This window comes from Mauremys mutica, chromosome 7, assembly GCF_020497125.1.
Source record: "Mauremys mutica isolate MM-2020 ecotype Southern chromosome 7, ASM2049712v1, whole genome shotgun sequence".
Lineage (NCBI taxonomy): Eukaryota > Metazoa > Chordata > Testudines > Geoemydidae > Mauremys > Mauremys mutica.
This window is the reverse complement of record NC_059078.1, coordinates 6,348,662-6,362,027: the sequence shown is the minus strand read 5'-3', so window position 1 is coordinate 6,362,027 and position 13,366 is coordinate 6,348,662. Positions and strand designations below refer to the sequence as shown.

General features: G+C 41.0%; 1 protein-coding gene across 36 annotated transcripts in view; it reads left to right on the top strand.

Moving 5' to 3' along the window:
* Positions 1-13,366, top strand: part of MAGI1 (membrane associated guanylate kinase, WW and PDZ domain containing 1) — a 495,477-nt gene that overhangs the window by 448,501 nt on the left and 33,610 nt on the right. For all 36 annotated transcript variants that reach the window (XM_045023728.1, XM_045023723.1, XM_045023748.1 and 33 more), the window contains 2 exons: positions 2,182-2,213; positions 11,585-11,801. In XM_045023728.1, the coding sequence (XP_044879663.1) occupies positions 2,182-2,213; positions 11,585-11,801 (249 nt within the window). The remainder of the gene's footprint in view (positions 1-2,181; positions 2,214-11,584; positions 11,802-13,366) is intronic.

Genomic DNA, 13,366 nt, shown 5'->3' with positions numbered 1-13,366 from the left:
GGAACTCGGATTTTAAATTAGGTCTTGATTTAAAATAAACAAATTTTTACAGCAAAGTATTAATGCAAGTTATCACCCGATTTTGTCCCAACAAAAGTTACTGATGTGTTTTGATCATGTACAGTTACTTGTTTTGGTAAAAAGTCAATTATTGTTTGCTCTGTAGCAAAGTCTGGCGTAGAGCAGTGACACAATAAGATTCATGAGCCTTTGGAGGGCCTGTCAAACAATGGCCTTGTGTGTATTTTCCATCATTTCTCAGCCATTTTCGATCTCTTTGGATTGTAGCAGCTGAAATTAATGACAAATTTTGAAGGAGAGGTTTGTTCAGAAGTTCATATTTATTAAATTTTAACATGTAATGACCCTGGTGCAATAAACTAAATCTCTAGTTCACTTTAAACCTACAGTTCAGTTGCATCAACAGTTTTAACTTTTGGAGAACAACTGGATTGCTATAGTGCCAACTCTGGTGTGTGGGTGTGTGTGTGGGTGATGTATCCATTTAATCAGAAAGAGTGTCTCTTGCAAAGAATGCAAATATATAATATGTGATAAACTGCCTATTACAAATGTGACTTGCCATGAAAACTGTTGGTGCTTTATTCTTTGAGTGTGTTACATGAATGCAGGCAATGTCTGCAGAAGAACAAAGCTGCAATCTTATTTGTTTAGTGTAAACAGTTTTGATGTTCCACTACCCAACAATCAATCGCTGCCCTAGAGGGTCTTAGTTATTTGCTGATAATGCACCAAACAGGATAATGTCTAGAGCACTAATGCTCCCCAATCATTGAAAACAATTAATTAAAAACCCGACTACAGCATTTGGTATTATGCAGTCTTATTTACATACAAGTCTGACAGCAGGCGGTAAGCGAGTACTGTTTATCATTTGTAATTGTGGACATTCCATATTCAGAGATGATACCTTGCAAATTACCGTAAGATGAGCTTCTTGCTATAACAATTCATATTTCAGTTGCATAACTTGTTTTACTTCCTGTATAAAAGTTAGACAGGAGCATGGTTTTTAATGCAACAAAGTGTATAAAGTAGGAAACATAATGCTGCATAAATGCCACATAAATCGCATCCTAAAGATGAAAGCAGATTTTGAGTGTCCGAATTACTGAGCACTTAATGTGCAGTGTAATCTGTGTTTTGGTTTTATATTTATTTTTTCTGGAATGCCACATAAAGAAACAGATTTGAGGCAGGAGGCTTTTTTTTTATTGAAAATCATTTCTTTTTCTCTTTGATCTATCTGCTCAGAATAGCCTTTCCTATATCGTAGGTCATTTACAGCTCGTTGTCATTGGCCATTGTGCCACTGATAGAGGAAGTCAACAGAAATTGACTGTTGGGCTGGCTTCCAATGGCAAAATCACCCTTCTCTCTTCTACTGCGTGCTTTAAATTGTTTTTCTTTGCATTTTGATCATGATCATTGATCATCCCCAAAAATTCCCGTCATCCAGAACTACCTAAACCTTTCACCTCAGCCCACTACGTGCACATCAGGGTCAAGACATTCTGAGCATTTTATTTTCAAGCTACAGCAATCTGAAATTGATCATATAGCTATGTATCTAGGGTGGACTTGAAGAAAACTTGTGTATTTTGTCAGTTACATCCATATTTGTAAATGATCCCTTTTAGGGATAAAGATTATCCCTCTTTGTGCTTTTGTTTTGCTTTGCCAGCCTGAGCCTCTCATCTAAGCCAATACAAATTTGCTTTTAAAAATCTATTTCTAGAGAGACACTTTTTTAAAAATCAACCTGTTTCTCTTCTGTGGTTCTGATTGGTCCGATAAAATTGACAAGCCAATCGCGTCAAAAGGAAATATCCTTGGCTTAATTGTAAGCTAAGTCTCTCTTAATCCAGGGGAGCGTTTGAGATTCTGTCCAAGTGTTCAATTTCCCAGGCCGCTGAGGTCTGTGAATTTCTTTCCCCAGCCTCCAGGCTGCCGCAGCACAAGTCAGCATAGCTAATGCAGATCTCTCTCTCTCTCTCCTCTTTGATTCGATATGAACAGACTGGTAACTCCAATGCTAGAGCGAAATCTGACATAACTCTGCAGATGGCTACATTCAGATGATACACCTAGGGATTTTTTCTTAAAGGAAAGTAACATTTATATGCTAATGTTTATTTTTTCCTTGTTGCCTTTTTTCAGGATTGCCAGTCCCAAAGAAGAGCCCAAAGTCGGTAAGTACCTTCTCACCTACTGTTTTGTGTGAGGGGTTTTGATTTTTTTTTTCTTAATGTGGGGTGTTGATTGTTTTAAGTTGTCTTTCTGTTCCAACACGGATTGCCTTGCACAGCTTGTGCTGCATGGTGAATTGAGAGAAGAATTCAGAACAGAAAGGGAGCTTGTTGGCAAATAAGGCTAGAGGTTTACTGATCACCTTCCCCGCTGAGTGAGCTTCTCCTCCGTTACCTCCTCCCCTAAATCCCCCCAAAAGCCATTGTCTTCCTTTTGAAAGACGGGACGCTCCACCTTCTTTCCAGCAAGCAATTCCTATCAGCGGTGTCCATAAACTCCGACCTTTTGCATTTACTCCCTGATCTTTCTCATGGACCAGCTGCTGAATGATTTTATGAAATATTAAAGCATGTGTATTTACAGAAAGACAAATCATGCATATTTACAGTTTCCGGCGGATACTGTTAGCTGCCCCAGCACTGGAAATATCTTGATTGTTGTGTAGGGCATCTTTTGTTGTTTAGCTTGGCTTTAGCAGTATTGTACTGCAGGTGTGGGATCCTTTATTTAAAAAAAAAAAAAAAAGGGCAAGAGAAGAAAAAAAATCAATATTTTCCTATCCTTTCTAATCTTGTTTCCCTATAGAACCGTTAGCTGGTTGACATGTTAGCTAATAGCTTAGAAGCTATGGTCTAAAGTGTCATTAAAGCTCAGCTCCTAGTCTAGTGGAACAAAAATAACGTGATGTTTATGAGCCTGGAAAAGGGATGAATATTTTACAGGAAATGAGATATTTACAAGGGGAAAGTTTCCATTTATTTGAAGGGGTAGTGAAGAAGGTAGGCTTATTTCCGAATAGCTTTGGGAAAGTCACATGAGTGAGGTCTTTGCAATACTATAAGTTCACTGATGGTCTGTTGTGGGCGCCGATAGCTGCAGCTGCTACAGTCCACCTTTCGGTAAAGCTCAGTAAGAGGTTTGTTAAGAAGATGAGCAGAATCTCCTGCTTTTAATGCAAGTTCTCTCTTCATCCAAAAAGATAGCCCTGAAATAATTAATGTGATTCTGATGGCTTAGAGCAGTGCTGATTAAAGTCACATGACTTCAGGCCTATACCATTGTCAGTTTGCATTAATGTTAAGAGGAAGAAGTGCAGTTTGTGCTCTCACTCAAATCACAGAAATGTCAGACTGTATGCATTTACTTCTGTGTCATAGTCAAAGATTAATTCAGCCTTTAGTAAAATAGAAACAAGTGTGTAAAAATGTACAAGCCAAGCAGATTATTTTTTGCTGCTGTATTTTTTCCCCTGTCAGAGAAGGAATAGTTGAATTGATGTTAGACATTTATTTATAACCTTTATTCATTAAACCGTCATATGATGAATGAACTTTGATTTTTGAAAACAGGTGCCCTCACAGAATCACGTAAGGTAGCATCATCTCCTTATTAATCTGATGCTGTGCTAAACACCTGCCAAGTGAACAATGATTCATTAGAAGCATTTTAAATCTGTGAGACACCTAAATCCATTTAGAGATAATCCTCTCTGTATGAACAAAGAGACTGTTTACAAACAGATGTAGTTCTGGAGTCTTCAGCGAATTTACCAGCCCCTAGCTGTAGTTATTATTTTCCCCCCATGGAATTTGCTTGCAGAGAAACCATTTCGTTCACTGAAAGCAACCAGATTCCTTACGAGTTACACTTCTGAAAGCTCTCTTACCTTTCTGCATAGTCCTTCAATATTTTTCACCACAGCCCCAGGCAGTGCTGTTCCATCCGAAGAGGAAGAATCCAATAAAAACAATCTTCCTCCTCTGTTTAGATATTAAACGGAGTGTTTGCACCAGCAACTAGTGGACAATACTATCTTATGTTGATATATTGTGGCAGCTGTTTTAGAGTACATGGCAGTCTAACAGTCACACTACTTAAAGGAAAAGAGGGAGAATGACCAGCCTACAGAATACAATCTCTTTTAGTTTAAGTGAAAAGGATAAAAACATTATCAATATTTTACTTATATTGTTAAGATAACTCCCTTTAACTTCCTTTTTATGGTTAATAAAATACAGGTTCTGTGTTTAATTGTGTGATGTGGGAGTGGAGGAGGAGGAGGTTTCAGAATATAACTGCACTGGTGTCGAGTCCCAGCCATTCCAGTTGATACAGACCATTCCGTGACTAGGGGCAAAGGAGGAAGGGGACTTCCCTGAGGTTCTGCCTTGAAACTGCCCTGCAGGATTTCCAGGGCTTGCCTGTTTGGCACACCTAGAGGTTGCCAGGGCAGTGTGATGATGCAAACGTCACAGCCTCCTGGCACAAATGCCAAGGCCCAAAGTCTTTTTCCCAGGTGCCCCTATGTGAGCTAGTGCAGCGGCACCTGTGTAAAATGGGGCATTAATGTAGCCCCTGTTGTCGTCTTCACCTTCACGGTTCTCCAAGAGGCCTTTGAAACAAAATTTACTTCTTGATTAATAAGGTAGCTGCTATTAAATAAGCCACATGCAGTCAGCCCTTATGTTGGTAGACTGATCTTAAACCAAGCCCACGTTGTTTTTTGTACTGCATTACAGAGTAAACTCAAGTTCAGATCTTCAATCCCCTCCTACTCCTCCTTCGCCCAGCTCACTGCTGATCCCTTCCCTTCCTTCTCTGCAGCCTAATGAAGCCCCTCTTCCAGTCCCAGATACATTCCTCCTCCCCCACTCTCCCAGCTAGCTAGTGTCAGTGTCTGCTTCCTTCTCAGACATGCCCTGGCTTTATAGCTGGTTCTCTTCTACAACCTACTCCCATCCAGCCGTATCTGCCTAACTTTGCCAGACCCAGTCTTGGTAGAGAAATTTTGAGCGCCCTGGGAGTTTTGCTGTGGCCAGGACCATTGGTATTGCACATGCAGTGTCTGGCTCCAAGAGAATACACATGCAGACAGAGAAAAGCACAAATGCATTTCTGAAGGTGCACTGGAAGGCTTTTCATATCTCATTATTAGTTTTTAAGTCTCACCTGATGTGAGTTCAAGGTGCTGCAGCAGCTAATGTAATGACTAAGACCACAGCAGAGCAGGGAGATGACTTCCTTACGCTCCTTTAGATGAACTAATATTATCAGCTGTAGCAAAGGGGGTGGGAGCGAAAGGGGAGGGGACATACGCCTGGAGCAGTGGTTCCCAAGCGTTTGTACTGGTGACCCCTTTCACACAGCAAGCCTCTGACTGCGACCCCCCCTTATACATTAAAAACACTTTTTATAGATTTAACACCATTATATATGCTGGAGGCAAAGTGGAGTTTGGGGTGGCAGCTCACGACCCCCCATGTAACAACCTCATGACCCCCTGAGGGGTACCGACTCCCAGTTTGAGACCCCCTGGCCTAGAGAGCCAGAACATAGGTCTTGGTAGGTAAATGAAGGAGGAAGTGACTTTGAATGATTTTGTTTTAGGATATATGGCTGTGTAATATTTAACCATATACATGTGCATTCTGGAATATTTTGTGTTTATTTACCTTTTAAAGCGAGAGCATTTCAGCTGAGCTGGAAGGCCCAAAGTTGTAAAAGTGCTGGGTGCCAGATTTAAAGTGTTCTGCTCTAGGGTTGAAGTTTCCAGTAAAAACTATATTTCAGCAGAATATTGGGTTTTCGAGTAAACAAAAATGTTCACAGAAAATGTTTGCTTTCTTTGACAATGTTCTGATTTTTCACCCAAGCACCCAAAAGTAAACATTTTCAGCCGAAAAACGAAAAATTTTCAGTTGTTGTCAGTTTGGGGCTGACATTTTTCTGTTTTGGGGTTCTTGATATTTTTGGCTGAAAAGTAAACATTTTCCCAGAAAACTTTGATGAAAGCTAACATTTTTTGGTTTATATCCAAATATCCCATAGGGGGAAAAGGACGTTTTCTAGGCAGCTCTTCTTAGCACCCAAATTGGGGCCAGATTTTCCAAAGAGACTTCAGTTCCAATCTAGGCACCGAAATATATGATCAGTCCTCAGGGCAGCTAAGCATTCTGGGTGCTGAGCTCTTTTGAAAGTGTTGCCTATATAGAAGCTGAGCTCTTCTGAATTTCCCAGCCTTAAAATTGTTCATGTTCACAACCTCTCCCCACAAACCTACTGCTCCCTTTTGGCCCAAGCAGTTAGCCAGTATTTAGGGGTGGGCCAGCCTCTTTCTGTTAGGAGGAGAAATGGATGATATGAGTCAAGTGTTTCTTTGGCACAATCTTGTTCGTTTACAAAGTATGTCCATGAAGTCCTGTTTCCCTGAACACAGTAGGAAAAAAACAATATCAGGCCGTTTCTATGCTCACTATTTCCAAGCCAGCTTTTCCAGCAAGTCCTGTGCCCAAAGGGCTCTGCCTTTGCACTCTCTTTCTCAGGCATAGGCACTGACTCCGTTGGTGCTCCAGGGCTGGCGGCCCCCCCAATCAGCTCCTTTCCCTTCCGCCCACCAGCAGCCCCATCAATCAGTGCCTCCCCCCCACCCAGCGCCTCCTCCCTGCCGCAATCAGCTGTTCCACGGCTGTTCCACTGCGGAGGAGGAGCAAGGGTGGGGCGTGCTGGGGGAGGGTGTGGAATGAGATGGAGCAGGGGTGGGAAAAGGCGGGGCGGGGCCTGGAGAAGAACTGGGGGTAGAGCACCTCCCGGCACATTAGAAAGTCATCACCGCTGCTCTCAGGGCCACATTCACCACCACTTCCCTCACTGTCTGCTGGTCCCGGCCTTGCCGCGTAGCTACTGCCTTGGGTGGTGGCTTCTGTTGTTTCAGCAGTCACATTTAGCTTGAAGGAATGGTGCTTAGTGCATCCAGGTCTGTGTTTGGTGGCAGTTAACACCTTCCAGCATGACACTACTCTGTGAGATGCTTACAATCCTATTTCCTCGCCCTAGTTTTGCAGTATAATTGCTACAAACTCCCTTGAATGTATAGTTTTCCTTTTCTTCCTTTAATCATCACACAGCTTTTTGCAAGGGAAGGTGCAGTGCACTGTATTAACACATGAGCTTTCCTGGGTGACTAGCGCTGTATTAACTTTGCAGCCTTGTTGAAGGCTGGCTCAACCCTGAGCTTCATGGCAAATAGAGTGATTGTGGCTGGAGATGGTATTGCAGAAGGCTGAAAAAGGAGCCCAGAATGCAGGCATGTGTATAACTACAAGAAGCCATGTTCAGAATGGCTCTACCTACTGTCTAATCACTACACTAGGAAAGTAAGTAACTTCTTATTGTTCATTTTTATCAGTGGTCTACGTAAAAACAGTACAGTCAGAGGAGTTTGCAGCACTTACATTGCAAACATAGGGAGGGGAAAATCTGATTGTAACTGGGATACATTTGGGTGAATAATCGGTTAAAGTGAGGTCACTTTTAGAATAATAGTATCATAGGTTAGAAGGAACCGCAAGGGTCATCTAGTCTAATCCCCTGCCAGGATGCAGAATTTGTTGTCTAAACCATCCAAGGAAGATGACTATCCAGCCTCTTTTTGAAAAACCTCCAGTGAAGGAGCTTCCATGACTTCCCTAGGCAGTTTATTCCATTGTCCTCCTGTTCTGACAGTTGCCAAGTTTTTCCTGTGATTTAATCTAAATCTGCTATGCTGTAATTTGAACCCATTGCCTCTCGTCCTGCCCTCTGTGGCAAGAGAGAACAACTTTTCTCCATATTTTTCTGATAGCCGTTCAAGTATTTGAAGACAACTATCACGTCCCTCCCTTAATCTCCTCTTCTCCGAACTAAACATACCCAGTTCCTTCAGCCTTTGCTCATATAGCTTTCATTCCATCCCTTTGATCATCTTTGTCGCTCGCCTCTGGATCCTTTCCAGTTTCTCTACATCCTTTCTATACATTGGTGACCAAAATTGGACACGGTACTCCAGCCGAAGCCTAACCAGCTTGGAGTAGAGCAGTACTATTGTATCCTGTGAATTGCATGCCATGCATCTCTTAATGCAACCCAAAATTTCATTTGCCTATTTTTTTTTTCTGCAACAGCATCACATTGTTGAACTCATGTTGAGGTTGTGATCCACCCCAACTCCCAGATCCTTCTCAGCCGTGCTTCTGCCACACCAGTTATCCCCCATTCTATATTTGTGCATTTATTTTTTCTTCCCTTAGTGGAGAGATGTAAAAGCTTGCTCTTTATCCAGCAACAGCAAACAATGCTAAAGATGGCAGAAATACTTTGCTGTAGCAATTGGTGCTTCTTAGTTAAGATACGCTCCACTACACAGTTATGTCGACTAAGCTGCCTTACATCGACCTAACTCTGTAAGCATCTACACTAAAATGTTGCTCCCGCAGATACAGCTTACCCACTATACCAACTTAATAAATCCACCTCCACAAGAGGCATAGAATCAATGTAGATGTAGTTAGATCAGTGCAGGGTGACACTGCGTTGCTTACATGGACTGTTGCTGCCTTTCAGAAGCTGTCCCACAATGCCCCACACTGACAGTAAAATCAGTGCTAGCGCTCCTGGTGAGTACATGCACCACTGATACAAGAAGCAAAGCATAGACACACACAAGGAATGTAATTACTGCAGCAGCTGTATGCCGGTGTAAGTTGGGTCCGTTTAATTTTGTAGTGTAGACATGCCCTCAGTCTATCAACACGAGTGAAATAGTTCAGTTAGATCCCTTCAGGATTTTCAGCATCACTGATGTGGTAAAGTCCTGCATTGTTTGAAAATAGGGTTGTCTCCAAATGTTTGTTAATCTGTCACGACAGATTTGTGGCTGATTGGGTGACTTTAATTGTGCATTTCCTGACTTTTTTTATTTCTGTTTTATTTTAAAGAGCACCCTGATCTTAGAGATTCCTGGCTTTCTAAAGTTGTTTTGTTGTTGCAGGACTTTTCCTTCTTACACAATTTGTGCACATTTACAATAGTAACTCCAGCTTAATGAAGGGTTTGGGGGGGTTGGGTTTTTTTGTTTGGTTGGTTGGGTTTTTTTGCTTGCTTGCTTGTTTGTTTTGCCTAGGACATACAGAAAGTTTGTTAGATCCAAAATACAGATTAGAACTCTAGAATTGAATGCTTGTTTTAAATTGTTAACATTTTTCATATAATCGAAATAAGATTATTTTTTTTTAACTTCCTCATCTAAAGAAAAGATTATTATCCAGGTAGATAGTATTAGTGCCTTGTTCTTGTGTTTACAAGTGTTAGCTAAGACTTGAATACAATTTTCTGTTGTAGTCCCTATTATCATGGTTCTTTAAATCAGCTATATTCAATCACACTGGCTTAAAACCGGGTATACTGTGCTCACAAGGTGCTTTTGTTGTTTAATTATTTGCCACAAAATAAAACAACAGCAACAACATGCTGCAAAAATGACATTTTTACTTATAAAACTGTTGTTTAAGGAGTGGGCATCCACAGCTCAGAGGCTGTTTGCAGAGCTCTCTCTTAAAATGGCTTACTTTAAAACCTGGGATTTTGTAGGCAAGTAAGGCTGTATGTGAATTAGCTTCTTTCGCCACTTAGAAAAAGGGAAAAAAATGTTTGAAATTGGTTTGGGTATTTGTGTTTGAAAACTGGTTGCTGGGCAGTCACAGCAGGCACGCTCCGTTGAAAATGACTTGAAAGTACAGAGTTAATTTAATATTCACATCAGTGGAGACACCAGTTAAAGCAGGAGTTCTCAAACTTCATTGCACCGCAACCCACCTTCTGAAAACAAGAACGACGACATGACCCCAGGAGAGGGGACCGAAGCCTGAGCCTGCCCAAGCCCCACTGCCGTGAGTCGAGGTGGGGCAAAGCCAAAACCCGAGCCCCATCACCCAGGGCTGGAACCCTTGGGCTTCGGCCCCAGGCAGTGGGGCCCCAGCAAGTCTAATGTCAGCCCTGGCGACCCCTGTGCCTCTGTTTCCCCTCCCATCCTGTGTCTCTGCCTTGCTTGTTTATATTGCAAGTTCTTGGAGGCAGTGGTTTCTCTTACAATGTATCTGTCCACCACCGAAAGCCAGGAGGCCTTGATCTTGCTTACGGACTCTGTTTTAAAAAAAAAAAAAATTGCTTGAGCCCTGGCACCTCTTTCATTACAAATTAAGCACTAGTCTGATCCAAAGCCAATGTGGGTCTTTCTATTGACTTCCATGGGCTTTGGATCAGGCCCTTGGTTCCTAGAAGAGAAACCAGATAAATAGCATTAGAAATTGAAGGAGTCTGGTTAGCTATAAACAAAGCATACAAGACAGACAATGGCATTGCATGTTTCCTACATTGGTGCACCAATGTGCTTTAAAGTTGCACTTCTAGACGAGAATATAGTTCGGTTCCCATGGCCTTTTCGTCTTTGATCTCTCTGGTGAAACCTTTCATAGGAATTAACATAAATAGGAATTAACCTTTCACAGACTTAAAAGTGAAAATTGGCTTTACTTTTTAATGTGGGATTTGACATTTGCCAATCAATTAATAGCAACAAGGCCCTTTGTAATGTGGAAACAAGAGAATACAGTGAGCATTGTTTTAAACATATTTACTGTCCATTCTTGGTAACTTTTCCAAAACATTTTTACTGCATATTTAGTAGCATGAATTCTTGCAATGCAAATGTGACTCTTGTTAATTTGCATACATTATTGTAGCCAATTATGTGAATGTGAGTTAAGAACAACGTACTCAATGTAGCTAAATATTGACAAGACAGGTCTTTTGACATGCTGGGTAGAATGAGCCTTGAATTTAAGTAGAAACATTTTTCTTTGTTTTAATATACTTGCTTAAAACAAGGAAATTAAATTGCAAGTAAATATTTTTAGGTAATGTTAAGGATCGAATGTAATGCTATGAGGTTCAAGTCTTGCATCTTAATTGCTTTGAACTCTGTTTCCAACCAACTCTTTATGACTTGAGGATTTCAAAGATCTGTGAATGAGGTGTGATTTCGCATATCCAGGTCTGTAATGCAGTTAAGAATGGCTTTTCAGTCTGAGTACTGATATTTTTTGTCCTTGCTTTTGTGGGTTTATGTTAAACCCTTAAAGTTATCTGAATACAGATATTTGTAGTTTAACACAGAGGGGGAAAAAGATATTGAAACTAGTATCCTATAATGAAATTTTGAATTGTTTTGTGGTGAGACATAGAAGGCTGGATGATTTTTGTGATTAATCTCTTTCCATTTTACATACTACTTCTGCCAGTCTGTCTGTCAAAGTGTGTCTCAGGGAAGTTTTCTGCACTCAGCATTAACTGGAAATGATGGCCACCAAAATGTGATGTATATATTTGTATGCATGCAGAAACAGTGAACAAAGAAGGGGGGAAAGAATGACGGAAAACACCCACTCAGAGACCAATAACCTTCTTTTCTTTCTCTTTCCACTTGCTTTCTTATGTCCAGCAACCACTTGAAAGGAAAGACAGCCAAAACAGTTCCCAGCATAGCGCCTCTAGCCACCGCAGCACGCACACGGCTTCACCCATCCATACCACTCAGGTGCTTCCCGACTACCCTGCCACTGAAGCACCAGCTGTGGAGCAGCCGGACAACTCTGGACAGAAGAAGCCAGATCCATTCAAAATCTGGGCCCAGTCCAGGAGCATGTATGAAAGCCGACGTGAGTATTGAACAGGTGTGGTTGCTAAGGCTACAGTTCTGGCAGCCACTCTTTATGATTTTCATATATAGGAATTGAATCTCTTAAATTGTTATTGAAAATATAGGGCTTTCAGTTGGTTAAATTGATTACATGTAAATGAAGTTACAATATTTTAAGTATTGAGGGCCTTCTTTTCATCCCTTTTTTATTTATTTTCAAATCAGGCATTAAAGAGACTTTCAAAGACGTGAAGCAGACTTAGTTGCCCAACTGCCGCTGAAAATATCTCAAAGTTCTCAGAGCAAGTTAATGCTGCTTGGTTATGTAGCTTAGACCAATTCAAATTACTGTTTTACAAATAACAGGTTTATCATTCTGACGACTACTTAAGAAAATTTTATTCAGGTTGAGTTCAAGATTGGTTGGGTACACACAGAGACCTAAAAATCTTAATCAAGAACCAAAACCATCCGCAAATGAAAAATACAGAGCATTAAATAGAAGTAAAGGGCAAAGCGATCCACAGAGTTGACATATGCACATCATGGACAGGAAAACAGAGCCAGGGCAGGTCACCATCAGTGGCAGTGACAGTTTTGGCTGTTGCCTATTATGTAATTCCAGAAAACATACATGCATCAATGTTGATACACATTTTTTACACATTAACGTATCTGTTACTGTATGTAATTAAGCCTTTGTCTTTTGCCTGTATGGGGCCTTCCAAGGGATCATAACTGGTGGTCTGATTATTGACATAGCTATTTGTATCAATGCATTTGTGAATAATTCCAATGCCTCAACCTGGTTAGCCGCACAGGTACATGTTGCTTAACACCTCCACCCCAAATTCTATGAAGATTTCATTATTTTGTTCCCTCCGATTAACTTGTTTTTGACAAAAACAAGGAGGAGCCCTTGTGGCACCTTAGAGACTAACAAATTTATTTGGGCATAAACTTTTGTGGGCTAAAACCCACTTCATCAGATGCATGGAGTGGAACATACAGTAGGGAGGTATAAATACACAGCATATGAAAAGATGGGAATTGCCTTACCAAGTGGGGGGTCAGTGCTAATGAGGCCAATTCAATTAAGGTGGACGTGGGCTATTCTCAATAGTTGACAAGAAGGGGTAGAAATCATTTTTGTAGTGCTAAAGAGGCCAATGTAAACAAGATGGTCCATTTCAAAATAAATTTGTTAGTCTCTAAGGTGCCACAAGGACTCCTCGTTGTTTTTGCTGATACAGACTAGCACAGCTCCCCCTCTGAAACTTGTTTATGAGAAAAACTCTTATTGCTTTTACCGTAGGTCACTTAATTATGCTTAAGACTTATGCCTCCTATGCTAACAAACCTATACCTGCTAGGCCTCAGCCTGATGCCAAGCCTATCTTAATGTTAATATTTTTTTGTATGTTTTCCTACTTGCATTTCAACTATATTAGCATTACTCACAGCAAATTACACACACACACACACACATACATATGAGTAAGCTTATTTTATACCCTTGGTAGGATCAGGTCAGGGGTCACAGGTCAACAGTTACTATAAAAGGGAGCTACAGTCAGTGAAAGA